At 36.9% G+C, this 24,196-nt stretch overlaps 1 protein-coding gene across 1 annotated transcript in view; it reads right to left on the bottom strand.

Moving 5' to 3' along the window:
- Positions 1-1,030: 1,030 nt before the first annotated feature.
- Positions 1,031-24,196, bottom strand: part of LOC119835687 — a 42,944-nt gene continuing 19,778 nt past the window's right edge. Inside the window, exons 38-88 of the mRNA XM_038360661.1 lie at positions 24,116-24,135; positions 23,848-23,960; positions 23,231-23,381; positions 22,433-22,592; positions 21,141-21,263; positions 20,820-20,930; positions 20,412-20,562; positions 19,807-19,925; positions 19,577-19,664; positions 18,824-19,037; positions 18,041-18,221; positions 17,790-17,941; positions 17,415-17,553; positions 16,830-16,953; positions 16,454-16,563; positions 15,985-16,169; positions 15,419-15,559; positions 15,000-15,192; positions 14,426-14,598; positions 14,232-14,308; positions 13,916-14,097; positions 13,484-13,599; positions 12,976-13,064; positions 12,577-12,707; positions 12,326-12,474; positions 11,898-12,023; positions 11,585-11,696; positions 11,185-11,361; positions 10,803-10,958; positions 9,887-9,988; positions 9,563-9,654; positions 9,040-9,229; positions 8,740-8,919; positions 8,295-8,445; positions 7,894-8,036; positions 7,512-7,592; positions 7,214-7,262; positions 6,732-6,832; positions 6,331-6,436; positions 5,989-6,090; positions 5,618-5,772; positions 5,089-5,323; positions 4,590-4,822; positions 4,211-4,346; positions 3,729-3,936; positions 3,290-3,360; positions 2,925-3,112; positions 2,549-2,704; positions 1,890-1,985; positions 1,665-1,739; positions 1,031-1,360 (exon numbers count right to left, since the gene is read on the bottom strand). Of these exons, the coding sequence (XP_038216589.1) occupies positions 1,178-1,360; positions 1,665-1,739; positions 1,890-1,985; positions 2,549-2,704; positions 2,925-3,112; positions 3,290-3,360; positions 3,729-3,936; positions 4,211-4,346; positions 4,590-4,822; positions 5,089-5,323; positions 5,618-5,772; positions 5,989-6,090; positions 6,331-6,436; positions 6,732-6,832; positions 7,214-7,262; positions 7,512-7,592; positions 7,894-8,036; positions 8,295-8,445; positions 8,740-8,919; positions 9,040-9,229; positions 9,563-9,654; positions 9,887-9,988; positions 10,803-10,958; positions 11,185-11,361; positions 11,585-11,696; positions 11,898-12,023; positions 12,326-12,474; positions 12,577-12,707; positions 12,976-13,064; positions 13,484-13,599; positions 13,916-14,097; positions 14,232-14,308; positions 14,426-14,598; positions 15,000-15,192; positions 15,419-15,559; positions 15,985-16,169; positions 16,454-16,563; positions 16,830-16,953; positions 17,415-17,553; positions 17,790-17,941; positions 18,041-18,221; positions 18,824-19,037; positions 19,577-19,664; positions 19,807-19,925; positions 20,412-20,562; positions 20,820-20,930; positions 21,141-21,263; positions 22,433-22,592; positions 23,231-23,381; positions 23,848-23,960; positions 24,116-24,135 (6,996 nt within the window). The 3' untranslated portion in view covers positions 1,031-1,177. The remainder of the gene's footprint in view (positions 1,361-1,664; positions 1,740-1,889; positions 1,986-2,548; positions 2,705-2,924; positions 3,113-3,289; positions 3,361-3,728; positions 3,937-4,210; positions 4,347-4,589; positions 4,823-5,088; positions 5,324-5,617; positions 5,773-5,988; positions 6,091-6,330; positions 6,437-6,731; positions 6,833-7,213; positions 7,263-7,511; positions 7,593-7,893; positions 8,037-8,294; positions 8,446-8,739; positions 8,920-9,039; positions 9,230-9,562; positions 9,655-9,886; positions 9,989-10,802; positions 10,959-11,184; positions 11,362-11,584; positions 11,697-11,897; positions 12,024-12,325; positions 12,475-12,576; positions 12,708-12,975; positions 13,065-13,483; positions 13,600-13,915; positions 14,098-14,231; positions 14,309-14,425; positions 14,599-14,999; positions 15,193-15,418; positions 15,560-15,984; positions 16,170-16,453; positions 16,564-16,829; positions 16,954-17,414; positions 17,554-17,789; positions 17,942-18,040; positions 18,222-18,823; positions 19,038-19,576; positions 19,665-19,806; positions 19,926-20,411; positions 20,563-20,819; positions 20,931-21,140; positions 21,264-22,432; positions 22,593-23,230; positions 23,382-23,847; positions 23,961-24,115; positions 24,136-24,196) is intronic.

Here is a 24,196-nt window from a genome sequence, read left to right as displayed (position 1 = left end):
AAAAAAACAGAATATTTCTTCCCTTATAACTCTGAAACATATTACCTCTTTCTTTTTATTATTGCATCATTATAATTGAACGATAAATATCAAATTGCAATGATCAACGTTTGCAGACATTTTATTATACTTATATGTTTATCACAAGGCAATGTTTCTTATTATTTGTACCTTAGTTATTGCTTTTTGAGGGCCAGTTATGTTATGTTATTATTATTATATAATATATTTTAATGTAGTATCAAGATTTTTAACAGATGTTTAAATTTCTCATTATATAAAGCATATAAAATGCACAACTAAAACAAGATTAAAATTGTTGAATCGATAGGTAATAAACTACATAAATTTCTAACTCTTCTTCGATGAAATGTTATTTTTGAAAAAATTTCAAATATTGGACGTCCATTGATTTGTGTCAATTTTTGTTATGTGTTACGAACTATATGTTCTATCTTGACTAAAGCAGTGAATATGTGCTTGAATTAAGATATGGGAAAGATAAGAAGCACAATGAATGTTCAATATATATATTTTTTTTTAAGAAAACTGGGTGCATATTTCAATAAATGTAGTAACAGTGTTATAGATGTGTGGCACTATTACGAAATCAATAGATATACGAAACGAAAATTTAAAATTATACGAATTACGAATATTTCATATACCATTAAAATTTTGTGTACGTTAACGTTTCTCTCTACACCATACAAGTGCATTGTATTAATATATATAAAATAGATTTTAATATAAGAAAACTTCTTGTTTAAATTTTGAAATCAAGTACAGTGCAGGGTAATAGGAAAAGTAAAAGAGTCGGAGGCGTTTAAGAGTCTCTTAGCTGATAATTTCGCCGCAGTGTCATGCGAGAACCGGTGCCGTTGTCTGAACTCTACACTAATTAAGCATATTATGTGCGAGTACGATAACTGTAGCGGGTTGTTGTTGCTGCTGGTGTGGAGCTGTGATAGAGCTATGGTAGAGCTGGTGTAGAGCTGGTGTAGAGCTGATATAGAGCTGATATAGAGCTGATATAGAGCTGATATAGAGCTGGTGTAGAGCTGGTGTAGAGCTGATATAGAGCTGGTGTAGATATGGTGTAGAGCTGTGGTAGTGCTATGGAAGAGCTGCGGCAGAGCTGGATTAGAGCCGTGGTAGAGCCGAGGTAGAACTTGGGCTAGAGCAGCGGCGTGTGCTCGCCGGTGTTGTGGTGCGCGGCGGCGGCGAGCGCGGCGTGCAGCGCGTGCGCGCGGCCCGGCGCCGGCAGCAGCGCGAGCACGCGCTCCTCCGCGCCCGCGCCCGCGCCGCACCCCTCCGCGCCCGTGTACCGCGCCACGCGCGCCATCGCCGCCGCGCTTATCTGAAACGAACACACGCATAGCTTGCCTTATAATTTCTTACTTTAAGTAGTAGCTTCCTTTGCGAGGATAAACCGATTCGTTACATAACGCGTAACGGCACCTGGCTTTGCTTTTAACTAACGGAGATATTTACACCATGACCATAAAATTTAACTTGAACATCCTTATAAAAAAATTATACTTGTATAAAAATTCGATTCCTAAGAAGAACAGTAATAAATTAAGATATAAATAAACATGTATGACAGCAATCACAACAGTGATGGTAAATATTTATTTATAACCATTTTTTTTTAATTTTACCTGATATTCATTATCCTCATCCAATGCGACGCGTGATTCAGATATCCTTGAAGGCTTCCTTTGTGACACGTGAAGCTATAAAAAATATTTACTCATTAAGAATCTTAAAAAATAAATCTAATAAGGATATTTTGTTTCAAAACTATTGTTGGTAATAATAACGCTTTTTACTTCTAGTAGCATCCTTATGTATGCACTCTATCCACAGTTATTTAATAGGCTTACCTCTATAATTTGTCCCTGGTAAGGCCCCAGCGTGCAGGACTTGAAGTCAATCATCTCTATGATACGCTCCGATTCGGGTTCCGCGATCACCAAAAACTACAAAATATTATACACTATTAAAAAAGGGATTATTATAATCGATTCACAAAATTTTCGAAAAAATTCGGACTTGAGAACCTCCTCCTTTTGTGTAAAATCGGTTGAAATACAAATATCATTATACGGAACAACAAATGGGAGTATGGTAAAGCATGGTAAAGCAAGTCAAACATATAAACACATTTAATTTATGTATGTCTCCATCTAAAATTTCAGTTGTAAACGAATAGGATAACTGCAAGTGCATCAGCCATCCAGCTAGCTTAAATCATCACTTGAGCATTAGATGTATTTGGAATTTAGAAACATTGATGTATAACTAACTTACACAGGCTTTGCCTATTTTAGTACCAGATGGCGCTGCTCATTAGGAAATTTCCCATGCGATCGGTTTCTTATACCCAAATATTTAGATTGTTTTCTGTCGAGGTGCATAGATTTCCGTGTATAAGTAGTTACCTTGAATCTATTTACGTTAAATCAACACTAGGTGGAGTTGTCTCAACCGAAACTGTTCAAAGGTTTTTATATTTGGGTGAATATTTTTTTTTATTATATACCTTGTGTGTGATAAGCAGGTGTAGCTGAACATCAGCAAGTAGCACGGAGAAGCCGGTAAACGCTGCTAATTCGGACAGGCGGAAGGCCCAACGCACGCAGTCCCGCTGCCAGCCCCCGAACTGCGCCTCCACCTCGGGCTTCGCCACCCAGCGGGGCTGTAACGTATTACATTTACGATTTATTATGCTTGTCATATCCTACTTTAGTAGCTAATAATCCAATTGGAACACACTTTTATGCACAATATAGTTATAAACACCTTCGCAATTGTCAAATTCTCTAAAAGGCTTTATGAGTATTGTATACATTATTTTAGTTGATTTTTATGCTACGATACCAATGAAATTTCTTCATCTGAACATAAGCCACGCCCACCTGTGGTACGGGATCCCAACCGGTTTGTGTGAGCAGGCCATGTCCAGCGTACGCCACCAAGTCAGCTGTAGCGCTGAGTGGCTTGGTGATAGCGCCCAGCAAGCCTCTGCGCAATGCGGCCGTCCCACTCTCCGTCTCACCCACCGCCACGCCCACAAGAGGGTGGTGGGCTAAACCACCTACTGCGCCTATATAGAGGATGACGTAAGATTTAAATACATAATCATGTTAGAAATTAAGGCGATTACGTCGAAACCATAATTTATTCCGCAATTTAAATTTCAAAATGGGTACTTATAAAATGGGAATGAGCTTAATGTCAATTCGATAAATCATACAACAAGTGTTATAGAACGTATATTTACCGAGTATGTTGATGGCAAAATTAGTTATTCCTGCAAAAAGCCCTGCCATGAGGCTCGGTGGTGGTCGCCGTCTGGAAGTGTAACATACTGAGTGAATATATTTAAACACTTTCATTGAATAGTAATTTATAATTTTTCTCGTAATCTCGAGCTATACGTACATTTTAATTGATGAAAATTAACAATAAATGGTAAAATCAGTGTCTCTGAATTCTTAAAGCATTTTAACTCTATTAAAGTCATTATTTTTATGAAACGTATGCCATGCGTTACTTTTACTGATATTTTGTAAAACATAGTTAACCAAAAGTGAAAGCATTTTTTAATCTATTACCACATGGTAATAGATTACATACATCAGTATCAGTATTTCCCACTTACAAACGAGTATACAAATTGAGTAATATTCGTGAACAGACAGTAAAAAGATACCACTCACCTGGCAGCTGCAGCGCGTCTCGCGTGCTGTTCGTCGCCCGCGAGCAGATCCAGGTTGCGTGCTAGCGAGCCTGCGCACGCGCTCAGCGAGCGGAGTAGTGCCGCCGCCGCGGCGGAGGCCACGCCCCTCAGCCCGCCGCCAGCCCCGCCCACACGTGCTGCTAGTGCACCCGGCGCACCTAGTAGCTCTAGGCCTCCAACTACCCACCCTGAGTACATAATATTCAACCGTATATAACATATAGTTTTTTTTGTAATGTAGGACGTAATTTATTTTTATTTTACTGAAATTTCGTAACAATATAAGAATAAATTAAGAAAATTAATTACGTCACTCTTAAAAATTAAAAAAGGGCTATTAACCTGACATGAATTCTATATAAATTCAATTAAGATACACTATGAGTATCCTACATACGCTGTTAGTACTTCGCAAAGCTTAAATAAAAAGCTAATTTTTATTATGAATACACATGATCTCACCAGCACCCAAGATGGCGGCGGACAAGTAGTGCACGGTGAGCGCGTGCGTCAAACGGCCCGGTGACGTCATCACATCTTGCAGCTGGAACGCGCTCAGTCGCAGCGGGCTCTGGTCCAGCGCTATGTACATCCGGACCTTATCGAAAAATAAATAGTATTTATACGCTTTTTAGAATTATTCTTAAATTACCACCTTAGTATTAAACTTTGTTATCAACGTTTTAGATAATGACAACTTTCCTCGATATGTTAACGTTATAAATAAGACAAAATATAAATAAAAATCATCAATAAAAAATGAAAACCTTATAATTAACCAAGCTATTACGTGAAAAAAATCTCGTTTAACATTTACTTTTAATACAACAGATATCCTTACCGCAGTATGCAGAGTTAGGGTCAAATCTAACGGATGTATGAGAAGTTTCCTTAGCCTCAAAGGCCTCTGTAACAAAGCCGCTTCAGCTAGCGCGATCTCACTCCCTTCATTTCCATCGACACTCCCTCTATCTCTTCCCGGGACGACCCTGGCTAGACCGACCAGCGCAGATACGTAGGCGTCTTCGATATATAATCCCAGTGGGCCTATTCGAATCTCTATTTCTGTTAATTCTAGAAAAGAAAAATGTTCTAAATAATTCTAATTTTTTTATAAAACTTGTATGTGACCTCTTTTTTATACAACCGGAAGTTTAATATTTGCGGATGAAACGTGATAAGCTAATATATTAGATATTATTGGAATTTTACTTTTATCCTATTTCATGGAGAGCAAAAAAATGTATTTTAAAATAGTCGCCTATGCCATCATATATAATATACAAATAATATTAACACATCCATTTCAATTTTCACATTTACATCACACAGAGACTCACCATTGAAGCTGTTACCACCAACGGTCCACTTATCGTTGCATGTGACCACCATCAGCCTCGCGTCCTCCACCTTCATGTCGAAGTCCTCTTCCCCCATGTTCCACAGCGGTGGCCAGGGGTCACCGTCGACGGTCTCCGCCCGGGTGGTAGCCACCACCGCGAAGTCGTACTGGCCGGTGTCGTACTGCGCATTGTCTACTTGCACGTCCACCACTGATATCGTCACTTTGGTTTTCTGAATGGAAAAACAGAGAACAATATCTACACATTACCAATTTTGAAGAAAGAAAAGATGACAATGTAGTAAATGAATTTTTATTTCTTTTCACTATGAGCTTTGCTAGCACGATGCCGGTGAATAATAAATTAAATTCTTCTAAACTCAATTTTTTATAAAGAAACAGCAGATTTAACACTTGCGTCTGCATTTTGATATAAACGACGACGTAAATACTTTTACTACTAAAAAAATAATGAATAGAAATTGAAAAATAGACTCTGGGACGTTCACGATAAGACTCAAACTCACCCTAACATTGTCCTTGAGCGAAACAGCAGCCCGCTGCAAGTACAGAGCCATTATGGGAAGGTCCTCCGCAGCGCTGGCCACGCTGATGGCGATACTGTCAATCACGCAGCGGACGCGGTCAATCTCTGACCACATATGACTGCTGTCAGACCATTCTGTCAAGTTTAATACAATTATTATTTTTTTTATTTCTGGGCATTGTGAAAATTTATTAAAGCGAATTTATTAAGCAAAAAACATATTTCTTAATGATACTTGATTAAAAATCTGCCTTATACAATTTACTTTGTACTAATCATATTACAATTTTGACTTCCAAAAAAAAAATCAAGGATTGTTATTCATGTGGATTATTCGATTACTAAACCAACCTGTATCGGTGACACCTTGCAACATTATTGACGTTTCCGACATATCAATAGTTTCATCGTGAGCCACTGTTAACGAACTGCTCTGAAGTTTGTCGAATGCGGCTGGTTGAGAGACAGATAGGAATAAAAAATTAATCTTTTACCAATAAACGGATTTTTTAATATTGTATTGGCTGAAAATATGGAACTAGTTTAAATGAGTCCTTAAACAACAGTTTCTATTTCTAATAAACCATGCTAGTATTACCCCGAAGTTTATAAAATGTATCAAATTCATATGTTTGAAAGCTTATAGCATTTTACGGACAATCACACATACGTGCTATTTTAATTTCCTCTTACCATTGATATCATTTCGCACAGCACTCGACAGCTTGGCGATCGACGAATCTTTTAAAGCGTCAATTTCAGTCATAACTACCATATTTTGTTTTTCTTTCTTCTCAGCCTAAAAAATATTATATTAATTATGAAAAGATCATGAATTGAACTATCGTCGCCTGTCTTTGAGATTTTACCAAATTACTAAACTGTGATTTAAGTAATAGTGGTTTAGTTGAATAAAAAGAAAATACAACACGAAAGACTCCTTAAACGGTATTTTATTTAATATTTCTTAATCAACAGAATTAAGCTAAATATAAGTACAATTCATGAAATCATAGAAATGATATATGCATTTACACAGCACAGATTTTTATTGTGAGGAAATTATTAGTATAAGTACAGAAAATGAACCCTACCTTTGTAACCTTAGACGGGCAAATTGATTGCGTGGTACTCGCTACTGACAGTAGCGGTTCGTCTTCGGGGTACGTTCTGCTTCTAGAGTCTTCTGGCATCACTGGAAATATTATCATTTTGTACGCGGTATGTAAAGAAATTTTTATTTTATATTATAAATGCGATCGTTTGTAGTTTTTTGATGTATATGTATATATGTACGATTGCTGCTCTATCACGCGAATACGCCAGAACGGATTTTGATGATACTCGGCGGTAGTGTAGCTTATGTACCATTATAAATCATGAGCGTTAATAATACTTGCTTCTGCCCGCCGTTTCGTGCCCGGGTGAAATCGCGTGGCACAATTAGCATGTGTTTTTTTTTGCCTATTTCCATTTTTTTTTACACTTGGTTTTTAGAAGCGGTGTTAATAAAACCGTTATCGTGACGAGTAGAAAATTACCATATTTTACATTTGCTATTACTATATATACTTACGATTATTATCAGCGGTGATGCGTTGTAAGCTCGCCTCGTCGTGTTGTACCTTCACACAAAATTTAACAATTATGACTTCTTTGTTGGTGTGGTTCGTCCTAAAGGTTCTATGAAATCATTTTTAACAAAAGGTTTTTGAAAGAGATGATTCTATGTAACTAGTTTTTTATTATATTGAATTTACAAAGAGTTGTTTGAATAAATTGAAAACAATTTCAATTATAAATAGCATCGACATTTTACTATTCGGTTTTGATCAAGGCTTTTTATATTAAATGTAAAATGAAGGTATACTTACACTTTTATAGGGCGAGAATGATTCCTTAGCTATAAACGGATCAACCAGGCGGCGGCGTATATCACTCGCCGATATATCGAACTGGGAATAGTGAATTTGCACAAATTATATTATATATAAACATACAAAAATAACAACATACATTCGTGGTAGAATAAAAATTTAATAATTAACATTACAAATTATGGACGATTAACAAAATTATCTTTAAAAACTTATCAGGCCGGTTGCACTATTTCCGATTTGTTTAGACAATATTGATAAATTACATAGGAAAGTTTATGTCAAAGTGACAAATGGGCTATTCTGGACATTATAAGCCGTTATCATTATTATATTATATCTAATTACACGAATGCGTTCAAACGACATTATCCAATACCTGATCGATGTCCTGCAATTCTATGAGCGTGGAGTGGGGGTGCGTGCGCACGCGCACCTTGATTGTAAGCCCGCCGCTCAATTGCAACAATTGTTCCCCATCCGCCACTGCCATTGGCTGACTCCAATCTGGATCTAGTTCTTCTGCCATGTATAAAATTATTGGGTTTATTTTAATATTCAATATATTGTATTATGTACACTATTATTGTGGAATGAATTGAATAATACAGGGTTTTACATTTTTTATAATAATTTACAAATAAATTAATAATTATGTATAAACATAATTTATTAAATATGTTGTTGTATATGTATTAAATACGTTAATAATGTTCGATTATTTATAACATTTTTATGCTACAGTAGTACTATTTCGAGACTGTCCAGCACGTGTCTCACCCCGGACCACGCCCACGACGAGCAGCGGCAGCGTGGGGCGGGTCTCCTCCGCGGGCGGGTAGCGCGCGCAGTATGCCGGCGTCGAGTAGTGCGCGCCCGCGTGCGCCTCCACCGCGCACCACCAGCGTGCGCCGGCGCACTCCTCCACCACCTGCGTGCGTGTTACCGGTTTTGGTCGTATATAAACAAATCTTAAGAGCCCGCGTCACTTACGAACAGTAGCTTTCTCATCAATAAAATATTTTTTTTTTAATTTTAAGTATTACTTTCGCTCTTACAAAAAACCTTAATTGTTTCTACATTTATACAGAAAATTACTTTTTTTCTAAGACTGTTTAAAATTGCTTAAAAACTGGGTTCATGTTCATATTTAATTGCGTAAAGTTTCGTACAAGATTTGTAACTTTAATTACCTAAAAATATTTACTTGTCCGTATGTGATTACCTGACTCCGATTTCGTCCCTGTTTTGGCTCCAATTCGGAACTCCCGTCGAACTGTATCGGCTGAGCGACGGCAAGAGGTTTCCCAGTCCGATTTTGTATCAGAAACTGTGGGCACGGGTCCTCAGCCACTGTTATTATCCACCTTCCTTCGTGTAGCTGTTGGCAGACTACCACCGGAACCTACGATGTAATAGATTTAAAAAGTGCCACTTAATCGCCCAAACTCCCTCAAAAACTCTTCTTTATACGCTGTCACCCAACCTACTAATAAGACCACACTTATAACCTCCTACAACATACCGAACTGCCATTATCATCCTTGAGCGCGATAGGGCGCCGAAGGGGCGAAGCCGCGAGCCGGATAGGCGCCACAGTCGTGGAGTGCGCAGCGCCCGGCAGCGTGAGGCACAGGTAGGGGCGGAGCTCCTCCGCGTGCCCGCCGCGCCACCGTCCGCGCACCCAGAAGCGACTGAGCGGTGTGCCGTGGATGCTGTAATGGGAAGTTAAATAAAATCTTGGAGAAATTTGAACCGCAATAAATTTTATCTGAATTATCAATTTGTTCTATCATTAGAGGTAGAAGTATGTTATGGATATTCAGTGATACGAAATTAAAAAAATTAAATAATGAGCCTATTTCATCTAATATGCCATTTTTTCAATTGTTATACGACCATAATAAAACAAAGGTGAAATCAAATTTTGAGTATTATATTTATACATTAAAATGAAATTTAATTACTTTAGGGTAGAATCCGCAGGATCTTAGGTAACATATGAGGATGTAAAACTTGCGAACAGGTCTTTTACTGTTTTTGCTTACCTTCCTTCATCAGTTGGATGCACAACTTTATATGTCTTCGGCTGCAACACGCAGTGGCTGTCCACCTCGTTGGGCACTGCGATAGCGGATACCTAGAACATGTTTATACACATGCAATTTCATGTACATACATTTCTATAGTTGAGGTAAAATGTGGTTGGAATATATATTAGGGATCTAGGCAATAAGGACAGTGTATTCTGAGTGTTTATATATATATAATACTATGAATATATATGACTTTTGTATGAGTATATATTTATAAGTGTTTGTATGTGTGTAAACGAATGTTTAACTTCCACTATAAGCGCTTATACCACTCACCAGAATATCGGTCTGTAGCCTATTAATGATGATGTAGGTAGAAGTAACTCCGAGAACATTTATATCTTCTTTAATTTCATAGTAAAGAGTAAGTAAGGCAACCTGTTGTTGGAAAGACCTTGATTAGACACACATTTAGACAATTGACGCCACTTTCGCATTTCATCTACCTTTTAACAGCATCGCCATCACATGAGAATAAATAAATAATGTTAAATAGATAATAAATCAAAACAAAATCAATCGATTGGAAAGGACCGATAGTCATTGGAGACATTGTGACTGTTAACAGACCCGCTGATAACAATCAAGGAGTATGTTGGAGACATCCAATGGCGAATCTGGAGACGACCAAGTGTACAGTCGGTAACATCTCATGCGGTAGTTAGAGACATCCACCAGGCTAGTCGAAAACTTCCAACGTATTAGTTGAAGAAATGCAACTGATATGGTGGTGACATCCAACTGTGCCCATTGACATGTCAGCGACATCCAATTGACGTATTACTACGCCCATCGGCCACATCCAACGTACTTGTTGGCGGAATCCAACACGTCATTGGTGACGTGTCACTGACGACATCCAACGGACATGCTAGAGACATCCACGACACCATGGCGACGTCCGATTGAGGCCTGGGCAACATCCATTGAGCTCAATGGTGACGTCCAACAGTCTAGTTGGTGACATCCAAATAACATTTTAGAGACATCCAACCGACTGGTTGTAAACATCCAAAAAGCTCGTTGGAGACATCCACCGCTCATTGGTGACATTCAACTAGCTCACGGGAACTTCCAACCGACTCACCGGGTACGTCCAATCGATAAAAAAAGAAAAAAAAAATAAAAAAATTATAACATACATATGTAAAAATATATACATATAAAAACCAAATGGAACGAGCTCACTAGCCTTGTGGTTACAGTGTATAGCGCAGGCTGCCGGTCGGTCGAGCGCGACGCGGCCGGGCGCCGGCTGCCCGTAGCGCCCCGGCTCCTCCCCGCACACCTCCAGCTGCCCGCTCACGAACGTCTCGCGGCCCATCTCCACCGACATGAAGAACGGTTTCTGCGCGCGGGAGATTCATTTCATTTTTTCAGGTTAAACAACTTGATGATAAACAATTTATTCAATAGTCTACATAGATAAAAGCAAAACACGTATAACATGTATAGCAGAATATGAAATATGCTTATTTCGTTTGGTAAACTTTAAATTTGGCATCTCATCTCGATATATATTAAGTTAATGATATATAAGTAGTCTCTTATATCCATAAATTTAAATTAGTAACCTTAAGTATAATAGTAGGTGGCGATATAGCAACACCGGGCTCCAGCTTGCAGAGTGGCGCCGCATCGTACGCCCGCAACGTGAGCGCGATGGGAGAAGCGTTGGCAAGCAAAACCACGGGACATAGTTGTAGTTCCAGCGAACAACCGCCTCCCGCACGGACGGGGTTATAGCGCACCTGGAGAAAAATATTCTTTTAACAATAGAAATTGTTTAATATTGAGGTAATACTCGAATCGTAATGCACAATTTACTCCACCAATAATTTTATAATTTGTATACGGCAAAGTCTGGGATAAAAACTAGAATAGTCTAATTTTAATGTGTAATAACTATAATCCAAAACAAAATAGCTTTTAAAAATTCTATTTAGTGTCCCTTTACTCCAAAATCTCACTCACATTAATATCACATCGAGGCTGCAATAACGCCGGTTGCCACGTTCCCGGCCAATGGCTTGTCACTACAGAGTACGGCCATGTTGTTTTTGCATCACGCGCTGAACGATTTAGCCTATCAAAATAGGATATATTAAAACTTCCAAATTAACTGCTTGTCTTTTTTTATTACACCATGATTTGATATCTGCCAATTTTTAGTGTTGTAATTTTGCAAAAACAATTGCAAGATTTGAAAATATACGTTTTCTTTCAAAATTTAATGATAATTTGAAATGCTGAATTTATGAACCAAATAACCATTTAATCCGCTCACCATTGTCGTAGAATATCTAGCAGCTCGTCCACGTTGTTCACAGCAGTGGGCTTTTCGAAAACAGATGTATCTGTGACGCCATAATGTAGCGGCACTGCGTCGCGTGTCACTGGGCAATCGATGTTTCTGGAACAATTGAGACGTCTCAGAAACATTAAAGGACAAGCATGTTTTATTTGCGATTTTTTTTGTTATTTGAGTACATATGTAAAAAACGTTTTATATGCAATGTGATGATTTTTAAACATTACTCATGTTTTAAAAATGAGAGTGAGAGTTCATTAAAAGCGACAGCTATGATATGTTTTAGAGTGGCCTAGCGTGCAAAAACAACCCAGTCACTACGATCTAAATATTTCTGAAAAATTTATCTTCCATGTGAGAGTAAGGTTAACCTAGTAAACATTTACACGGTTAGGTTAGTATACCTGTATTGGAAAGACAACGTATGCCTCGCGGATGTAGTTCCCGGTGCCGAGAGATGAGTGCTGGCTCCTCGACCCAGCGCCGTCTGCACTATTGCCGGTAACTGTGCATCTTCGAGCTCGGCTTGACTGAGTTCCGTCGATATTAATACCTGACCAAATACGAATAATTTTAGCATACAATTCATAATAAAATCAAATAAAAATATTAGCTACTATAAAGTATTACTTCAACATTATTGCATTTAACTCACATCAGTATCCAATGGTAAATGCGACGTGAGCACGTAGAACGGCCATATCGTAGCAACAATGCGTCCATCGCTGCGCGCGCGCACCACGCGACACCACACGGATATATACGGCACGTCGCCCGTATTGGGCACTGCAAATGCGATAGAGTTTAGAATAAAGCTTATAAATTGAAATTAGTTTTATGAATTCAATTAAATAAATGAAAATCTTTCAATATTTCCGTTTTAGAAACCGAAAAAATATAACGCACGTTTAGATTAGGAATCACCATCCAATTTAAGACAAAATATTATCGCTACAGTTAACGTGTAATAATTATTCATGTATAATTTTTTCATTATTGAATTGGTGGTGTGCAAAATTGCAATATGTTTATCAATTATTTAAATGAACCTTACCTTTGACTAACCAAGGAACATTTTCCTTCCGACACTCCTTCAATGGTATATCGCCAGACCAGCCAGCTTCTTGCGTATTGAATCTCACTCTATAATAATATAATTGGCTGTATAACCTATCATAATTATAATAAACCTAAAAACTAAGTGAAATCCTACTAATACTATAAATGCGAAAGTTTGTAAGGATGTGTGTGTGTTTTTTGCTCTTTCACGCAAAAACTACTGAACCGATTGCAATGAAATGGTACGTAGACAGCCGCACAACTGGAATAACATATAGGTTACTTTTTATCCCGATATTTCTACGGGATACGGACTTACGAGGGTGAAACCGCGGGGCGCAGATAGTATATCATAAAAAGTAAAAATTGAACAATTTACCTACACAATTTTATTTACACTAACCAAAGGTAATTTACGCAATTAATTTTGCATATATAACAAGCTAATTTTAATTTTTATGAAGACAGTTTTAGTTTATGAAAATATAAATTAAATTACATACTTGAGTACAGCGTCGGAATCGCTATTGCAGAGCACGCTCCAGCCAATAGTTTCTGGTTGCAATTCACCGGAGCTTATTGTCTGCCATGCGTTTTGACTGGACCGTAGAGAGCGCACCTGTGTATTTTTGTTATATTTAAAATTATAAGCAAAGCTAAAATTTTATAGTATGCTCATTTGCGAAATCTCTAACTGAGACTTAGAATTTTATGTGGATTTTGTTATTTAATATTTTGTATATGACACATTTTTAGAAACTATAAACATAAATCACTCTATAAACTTATTTTACGAGTGTTGCTATTGTGTTCCTCAATTAATTACCCCAGTAAAATGTCTTTAGCACCTATCACCTATTGATCCCCACTTAAGCTTTATATATGAGTGGTTACATCAATACATGATGCGTAATTTCCAAAATTATAACTCTCACCTTATACAAAAGGGGCAACCGCAGCATATTAACCACCAACAACCGTCCCGATAGGTACATGTTCCGCCTCGCCCCGTTCTCCGCAACGCGCACGTACAGCGACATCCCCCCACTGTAGTCTGTTAACAGACCTTCCGCGTCTTCGAGACGAACGCGCCGAGTGCCCTCACTGAATGGAATACCTGTAATTTTAAAAAGTTGTGTACATGTTTTAAAATAGGACGAGCTAAAAAATTAAAATTGTTTTAAGTTGTTGAAAAATACAATAATTCAGTAAATCTTAACAATAAATAAACGTATATACAATTTTACTCACTAGTGGACCAATGCCAGTCTGTGGAAGGACCGGCCAACGCGAATCTTAACATTTTCGGAGCTGCAGGGGAGCGCCACCTAAATTATTTTATAATTTTACAGTAAATAGCAAATATTATGTAATATTAATAATTTAATTTTTTATTTTGGCCTTTTTAACCACAAAAGAGTATGACATATATTAAGTTACATTACCTATAAGCAAGACTAACTCCCGGGCCAAGTGGTATAACCTCATCTGTGCCTTCCTGACCTATCCTCAGTGCAATTGCGCAGTTGTTGTGCACCCAAAGCGAGATGAGACCATCCAAAGACGCCTTTAGAGATTTGTGTTCAGTTCCCGTCGCACGTTTTGTACGGTTGAGAACCTATAAATAATGTGTTCAAAGTAAGAAAATATATTCACCTAATGTGCGTATGTAAATATGTGTAATCATTGTGGGGCTTCAGTGTTAACAGGTGAGTTTCTTTTGATTCCACACCATTACCACCATTTCTCATAAGATGTAATACTTAGCGACTTTAAGACCAATTCAAAAATTATATATTAAATTTATGACTTTTCTTATTTTCATTAGTATTTCACGTTTATTTTCCCGTGACTGGGTCAAAATTAGAATACCAACATTCAAAAGAAAAAGTCATTTAGTAGTCCGCGAGCGTCTACAGCGAGTACATGAGCTACTGGCGCAAAATTAAATGTATATAATAATGTTATAATGGCGATTAAAATGTCCGTGCCAATAATGATATTTAAGATGCCCCTCACCCGGTGGTACGCGGTCGCCCAGTCGTCGGCCAGCGCCCGCAGCGTGCGCACGCGCTGCAGGTGCAAGGCGGCGCGCAGGGCACTCGCGCGCAGCCGCAGCCGCGGCTCGCTCGCTACCTCCACCGAGCCCTGCGTGCGGAACTCGTCGACGAACTGCTCCATTGCGCCCGTCGAACTGTCTATTATGTCGCTCCTGTATCGCATTGACAATAAGTGAGTTAACATGTGCATACAGAAGCGGAGCAGATTATGTTTTATTGCATTATATTATACCAATTGAAGTATACTTTCTAAAATTTTTGATTACTTGTAACCATGCATTTTTACAACCAAAACAATATTACATATTTTTCGAGTAAATCGAATAGAAGTTTACACATTTAAAACAGTTTGGGATACTAAACCAAAGCAATACATACGACAATTTAGCATCAAAGATGATTTTGGCGGAACACGCAACGAGCAAATGCAGCGCCGCGTCCGTGACGCGCACGCTCAGCGTGCGGTGACTGCGGGACAGCGGGCGAGATACGTAGTATCCTTCTAGATTACTCGCTTCCCTGTTGATAATACACCTAATTACTTAGTTATACATAAATAATATAATTAAAATCAAAAACCTTAAACATAGGCTTTTATCTTAGAATCGTCTTAAATTGTGACACGATTCAGAGTACACGCATAGAAATTAATTATTAAGAATTAATCCTGGCAATCCTTAAGAGGATGATAAGACAAACTCATGGAATTATGGTATTTCATGAGTCATCCATCCATTTAGAGCGGCTTATAAACGAGTCTAAAGGAGACAGCGAAGAAAAGCGTGCTAAAAACTTAGACACATTGCTGAGCTTCTAATACAAAGGTCTTAATTATTTTTAAGAACAAAATATTTTTTTAAACTTATGCCCTCCATATCATACTAGGCTTCGCTTTATTAACGGAAATTTAATTTCATTTATAATTTTTTTTTTTATTTTCTCACCTTGCAATCTTCGGTAACGCGTTATGCACATTGAACTCGAAGCAAGCCAGGCGCAGAGCTAGTCGAAACCGCGGCAAGAGTCTCGGCGCGAAGTAGGAGTCCACTCGGAGTACACCCGATAACTGTTCGCCGGAAATCGGACTTGACTTCTGGTAGTAGTCGCACACTGGCGGCTGGTCGTACATCTGGAAGTTAAGAGTTTTGGAATACTGTTCTGGACAGTTAGGGACTTATATTTAATTTTGTCTTGAGATGACATATTAAATTTTAAGACATTATCGCAATTAATGAATAAAAATAAATAGTCATAATTTGTCGATACATATAAGTAAGTTTAAGTACAAAATTTGATGAATGCAATAACATTATCATGTATCTGATACAAACTCATAAGATTATCCACTATCAGAATGTACTCAATGAGGCTTAAGAAGATTTTACTTCAAAAAGTAAAACAAAAAGTTCTTACCATTGGATCACGACAGGGCATAAACTTCCTCATGTCGAACTCGAACGGCGGCGCATTTACATCCGAATGAGAACAAACTCTAACACGCCACATTAAAGCGAATACTGCATCTAGAAATGTATTTAACGATTATTTCAAGTTACAACTTTTATAAAGAATAAAATCTTACGATCATAAAAATTCAAATACAGTCTCTTTTCCTAAGTTTAAAGTGACATAATTTTTTTTTTAATAAGACAGTAACGTATATAGAAAAACTCCCATGAATTTCATAGGATAAAACGAATATTTTAAAAATGAAAAGAAGAAAGAATTATATCTTGTTTATTATTTTCTAAACATCGAATAAAGCTTATTAAGTGGTTATACCAGTTACCATTGGATCTAACATTGAGTTTCAATTCCCTTTGCTCGTGTATCGGCAACTTGAAGCAGGTGTGCGTTTCCCAGCGATGCAGCAGCGGACTGTATAACTCTAGCACACATTCTATTTCTTCTTCCTATGGTGTACAGAAACATCATATTTAATATAAACGTAATGTCTTTCTTTATTCACTTAACGTATAAATCAGGGTTTAATGACGTTACTACAATAAATATGTATGACTTAAATATTAAGCGATGTACAACATACGCTAACAGTATTTTGTATGCGTACAAAATACTGTTCAAATATAGTATGGCCGGCGAATCTAATCGATGTAAAGAATGTTAACAAACTTTCAGTGATTCAATACATTTTCAACTTGAGGAATTTTAATACTATAGCTTTTAAAAAAATAAAAAAAAATAGTTTAATTAGTACATATGATCTTTCTATTAATCACAACTTTTTATTTTTTTCAAAAACCCCATTATATATTTGTTCACTATAGCAGAGTTACTTGGAAGCAATCGGATTGAAGATTACATTTTTTATGTTATTTCGTTGGCTCTACTATACCAATATTCTTTTTCATACCTGTCCTGGTAGAGGGAAGGCGATTAGTCTTGTGATAGCTCTCGGGTGAGGATACCTCCACGACACGGAGTCACCTTGCAGCATTATCTGGTACGCCATGGGTAATTGACCACCAGATATAATTTTGAATGCTCCACTCCTATCGGAATTAATTAAGTTAATAGAATTGTAAAAAATACATTTGCATTGATAATTCGATATGAAATTTTACTTGTTTTATTTAAAGTAATAAAGTTTTTAGGGATAAAACAATTTACTGAGTAGGTACATTATTAAAACTTATATGAGACAAACGTATTACTATTTCTTCATTAATTATGTCTATGTCTATGTCTGTGACTATGAATGTACAATAAACAATGATAATAATGTTACCGTAAATCATCCTTATAGTAATTGTGGTCGGAGCCATCCCTGCCTTCTATAGATATGACGGAAGGTTGATGGACGCTGGCGGCTTGGTACAGCCCGGAAATGCTGCTCGCTGGTCCTGGCATGAATGTTTCGTTTTTCTCAGAACATGCTTCCTAGGTTCGAGTAAGGGAGAAAAATAAGAATAAATCTCTGAATGAATGTTTAGACGATCTGTTTGTACTTAAAATGTAGATATATCTGGATTTACTGACTTCAGAGTTTTCTCCGAGTTCCTTTAGAATTTCTCTTAACTGCGCGATCGCAGCCAGGTCTTCCGGCCTTACGTCTAGCCCCATGCGGTCTAGATCAATTGCTAGACGAATATTGGGTTCTCGCGCAACTAATCCGCCCTCTGCACGACGCCACGCTTCCCACGTTGCATCTAGCCGCATACTGCGAAATAATAATTGTATTTACGAAGTTTTCAAAATTTTATATAAGTGGTCATGATGGTCGGCCGGATCAATCACGTTTAGAATTCAATAAATCGCATTTCAAATCTTTAATATAAAATGCATTACTCGCGATACACAAATACAAGGAAAAACAATTACTGTAGATATAATATAATCATTTCCAAATACAAATATGTAAATTTAAGTATGTATAGAATTTGTATAATTGCTAGCGCATGCCATCCGTTCACTTTTTAGGCAAGAATAAGAAGCAAGTCAGAACGACTCATGTTTTGTTGATGAATGAATAGAAAAAGAAAGGTCACAGCAATCTTCTCTCTCTCTTTTTAAACATAGAACCTTTATATATTACTATTGCCACACTTCCTACGTTTCATAATTTTTAAACAAATACTTGTCAAAATTTAACGTACGGGGGACACGTACACAACTTTTTTTAGGTTATTTCATTTTACCTGTGGATATGTATCAAGCCAAAGACTGAAAAAGGGTACTTTACACCGCGACGGGACAAGTCATTCGCATGGTAATTTCCTCTAACCGCACTGGCGGATGGTAAGAGGTAGTGTAAGTGCATACCCGGCCATCATCGGCTGCAGCAGCACGTGGCGCGTGTCGGTGGGCGCGCCGGCGGTGGCCAGCAGCGCGGTGAGCAGCGCGCGACAGCACAACCGCTCCGGTTTGCTGCCGGCGGCCAACTGCGCGCTCGCGCCCTCCCACCCGCCGGCGCCCCACTCCCCGCGCACCGCCACTTGGTTCGTGTGCATCGTTATGCTGTCTATGCTGTTGCGGACTGATGGCTTCCGGTTATTTTCACTTTTTATTATATATATACATATAATAAAAAATAATATATAATAAAAAAAATAACAATGTCATATCTATAAGGGCATGTGCCCTTTTCTGTAAACTTTACTAATATATAAAGGTGAAACGTTTTTACTTGCTTGAACGTGTCTATTAAAAACTACGGTAGCGATTTAAATGAAAATTGTTTCAGAGATCGGTTGACAGCCGAAAAAGGAAATATGATAGATTTTATCCCAAAAGTTCTAAGAAAACAGGAACTATGCTATACTATGGATAAACTCGGGACTAGGTAATTTCCTTAACTACGTAGACAAAGCCGTGAGAGGAAAAGCTAAGTCATCTAGTGGCTAAGTCTATTAATATCATAATTATAAACATAATACACATTAAATCAAACAACACACAAACACCTCGTTCCTCGTTTTCAGTGCTATGATACTCAACACTATTCTAGCCGTCATTAGCACAATTGTTATGCATATCTTCTGGATTAATATAAACAGACTTTAAACAATTACTTACCCATAAATCGTCTCAGTTTGTACAGCACTGGAACTTTGGGGACGCAGCTTTGCGAGTCGTTTTTACGTTGCGGAAGATTTTTATTCACCTATTATAAAAAAAAAAAATTGTTGTTACCAACAAATACAATTTATGAACTTTTAAATAATTATTTAGCGTTAATTCAATACTATTTTAAGAACTGAGTGCAATATTTTGTTTCTGTAATATAAAGACATCACAAGACCAACCAATTTAATGATTCCTTTGAGCCGTCTCAACCTATCAGTGGACACTTCGAATAACAATGGCCGTTCTACGTCCAATTGTACTGAGCCACGTGAGTTTGAACTGCTGCCGCTGTAGTTACCTGAGAATTATATACACGATTATATACATTCGAACATTTTATAACTATCACTATCGAGAAATTCACATAATCACACCTAATTGTACAATAATGTACGAAGTTGACATTTTCTAAACATACCCTACATTCAGAAAGTTTTACTAGTGTTATGTTTGGTCCTTGATACCTAATATATTTAGATCTAGAACATGGCTCTGAATCGTGACCTAAGTTGATTAATCAGGTTCAGACATATGTTTCTTTTTCTTATGTATTTTATTAAACAAGTTTTTTTCGCCTCCTTTTGAACAAGTTAGAGATTAATGCTTTATCTAAAAAGTTACCCGGAAGACCTCACTTAAATTTTATAAGGACACCCCGTTGTTTATAATTTTAATCTGTATGTGTATTGGTTATTTATTTTTTTCTTTTATACATACATATTCTAAGGCTACTCTTCAACAAGTGCCTCCCTATCCCCTCTCCCTCCCTCCCCCCACCACTCACCGGGCGCCATCTCCAGCCGCAGCGTGGCGAGCGCGGGCGGTATGTCGGTGACGGGGTCCGGGGAGCCGCGCGCGGCGCTCACCAGCGGGCAGTGCCACTGCGCGTCCGCCAGCCCGCCGCCGAGGCCGACCCACATGTTGAATAGAGACACCTGGAAACGCGGTTTGATATCTTATCTCGACGTGATTGGAAATTTCCCGTAGAGGCTATAGGTATAGACGGGAGATTAGTGTAAATCATAAATATAAATGAACAGATAGCAATAAGAGATGGGAAGATAAATAAAGATGAGAGGATGGGTGATAATAAATATTTACATTAACTCAATAATGTCTAGAAAGTTGCCATATAAATTATTTACTATGTAAGGAAGTGCTAATCTATGATAACGAGTACTATTTTAAATACCTGTATATTTCTGTTAGCCTTCCTTCGCCAATAATACAGGTTCGGCTGATGCAATGTCACATGTAACAGCGGTAAATTTCCCTCCGTTTTGCGAGCTAACGGTAGAACATTCTGGAATAAATTACAAATATAAACTGATTTTATTGCTATTATAAACTAAAAAATAAATAAATTATTACAATTATCTCGAAATACTTACATAGTTTCCTGAATAATTTATCATGCAGGTTGATTGATCATGTGGTACTAAACCTTATCAAAATTTGGTTAAATTTTTTGTAAACCAAAGACAAGTTGTATATGTTGATCATTTTAACTTACGGCTAAATCAATTTTGCGTTGAGCGAGATCTGCGTGACGGATTGTATCTGTGAGACTTCTACTGGCGGTCGCTGAGCTTTGCGCATCCTCCCGTTTGGCCTCTCTGCTCTCGTCTATTACAACCTAGGAATTTCACATGATAAATAATAATGTCGGCAATTTGTGCATACAGAAATGTTACAATCCTATACCACTATAATATTATAAATGCGAAAGTTTTTAAGGATGTGTGTGTTTGTTGCTCTTTCACGCAAAAACCACTGAACCGATTGCAATGAAATTTGGTACGTAGACAGCAACAAACAACTGAAATAAAATATAGGCAACTTTTTATATATTCCCGATATTCCTACGGGATACGGACTAGCATCTAGTGTATAATACTCGCGAATAATAATACAACGAAAAATACTAAGCAAACATTCAAACACTGAATTTGTTTTTTAAATAATTAAAATGTTTGATGTATTGCAAATAATTAAGTTTAAGTTAATGAGCATAATCGAAAAATTATTAAACTTTTAATAAATTATTCAATTAATTAATTATTGTTTATTTTTGTTTTAATGCAGAAATTACTCAAAATCAAATATTACCATTTCAAATCTTGAAGGTAATTAATTAATTAAATTATTTCCATCAAGATTAATTTTTACTTCAGGTGCCAAAATTATAATTTACCAAAGTTCGATTTGACAAATAATGTATGAAATGAATTTCTTGTATAATCCACAAATATAATTTAGATGAAATAAGTGTAAATGAACTAATCTAAATGTGTTGTGATGTGGTTAAATATATCATAAGCATAAAAATATATCTAATTCTACAATAATGCGTGCGCTTGCGCGCGTAACGTATACTGCTCTCTTGAATAATAAATGATTAATTAAAAATAATAAAAAATTCCTATTAAAAGCTTTTGATAACACTAAAAATTTTTTTTTCAAAACTTTCACGTTAGTTATAGGTATTTATAGGATTCATGAAATAATATCATAGAATCGCTAATAGTATTCGATGAGAACAGGAAACTTGTATAGTTTTATTTCGTTTTACTCTAGCGACAATTAAAAATATAATGCATGTTTCCATTTTAGTCGCCTTGACAAAAATTTTAATGAAAACTGTCCGATTCAAGTGTGTCAAAATCTGGAGTTAAAAGGATGAATATAAATGTAATATAAAGGCTAATAAAAAGGGTGTTAAATACAGATTACTCAATTTACACAAATTCAAAAACATTTCACATCGCTATTATTGGTAGTTTTCCTATCAAATACACACACTACCTTAATCACAGGCTCGTCCGCTGCTTCCCGGGCCGGCGGGCGATACGTCCCGGGGCTGCGGAGGAGCGACAGTTCCGGGGCGCCCGTGTCGTTCGCGTACAGAGATACCTCTATCACGCCCATGGTCACGAACAGCTCTAGATAATCTGACGCTTTGGCGCTGAAAGGAACGGTGTATGGATATTTTTTTTTTTATAATAATCTATACTAATATTATAAAGTTAAAGAATTTTTGTTTGTTTGGTCGAACGCGCCAATCTCAAGAATTCAGTGTTAGATAGGACGATTTTATTGAGGACGGCTTTAGGCTATATAACATCAGGTACACTACTACGTACGTGGGTGGCCGCGGGGCACAGCTAATAATAATATGACAAATTATGAAATTATTACTTTTAACTACAAACTAAAACACTTTCAATTTGGTAGAATTAGACGAAATTTAAATGAGACCACACTGGAGGCATCATTTTTAACAACAACTGATAAATAAAAATCATCTTAATCGGTTCACCCCGTAGAAGCTTCCGAGGTAACAAACCTTAAAAAAACACAATCGAATTGAGAACCTCCTCGTTTTGTTGACTCGAGATAACCCGAAAATATCCTAACATATTATTGTTATACTATTAAGATGACCTTAATTATGGTTGGAAATGGATATTTGTCAGTTTACAATTTCCTTCATTTTTTAATGAGAGAGTATGAAACCTAACACAAACATCAAAGTGACAAATATAAGACCAATATTCGATTGACAAAAATAACCAAACATCGTTATTAAACACTTAAACTCACTTGTAATCGGTAAATGCAATGGAGACGGATTTCTTCAAAGGCGCAGATGGTTCCCTTCGACCGAATTTATATGTGGATTGCGAAGTCGCTGTATCGATTCCCGAGTCGGCCATCAAACCGCGACTTAATTCTGGAGCACTTTTGGTCGTTTCTATATATTTTAAAATGATTTTACATTTGATTTCATGAAAGTGAATATATTAGTTAATTTCCTTCGATTATTATTAATAACTAGGTACATAAACAGTGTTTTAACCGGAGGACATTAATTCATGCTGATAAGGTTGAATATACTTTGGTTCATATTCACCAGAGCTACATACGTTACTTTTGATACGTTTTGTGAATACACCTTATTTTATTCGAATAAGGGTGATTTTACTTTAACACATCTATCGAACAACTAGAATTTTGACAATCGCAGTTTAGAACAGTAGGTTTGTTTCTGGATCGGATTGAGTACTTAGTTAGTTTTAATAATTGAAGTTAATTGCATACCTTAATTTTGCTATACTTTCGAGAAATTGACAACGTGAAAGAATTGAATTTCATTTCAAAAATTTTAATGCTATGATAAAAATCATTAATTTCCATAATTATTCGTCTTTTCTGCTTACCTTCAGATATAGTGGCGTCGCTATCGGTGGGCGAGATATCTGGACTCATTTGGTCCATGATAAGTTCTACATACGGGCATACACTATCCTCTATTAGCGCGGCCGAACTGTCTCTACAAAAGTCATAATTGTATTTACTTTCGAAGCCTAAATTTTTTATAAAATGAATATGAATTTCAATTCATTTAAAACGAATTAACGAAAGATCTGTATCTATTTACTAATTGAACTCAAGTGTTATTACTGTCATTTATTTCTTATACGATACTTTTTGCCAGTTCTTAATAACTAAACCATAAAAATATATGTTTAAAAAGGAACTTTAAATGTCTGTATTTTTTTACTCTTT

Source organism: Zerene cesonia, chromosome Z (genome assembly GCF_012273895.1).
Source record: "Zerene cesonia ecotype Mississippi chromosome Z, Zerene_cesonia_1.1, whole genome shotgun sequence".
Taxonomy (NCBI): domain Eukaryota; kingdom Metazoa; phylum Arthropoda; class Insecta; order Lepidoptera; family Pieridae; genus Zerene; species Zerene cesonia.
This window is presented reverse-complemented; position numbering and strand designations above follow the sequence as displayed.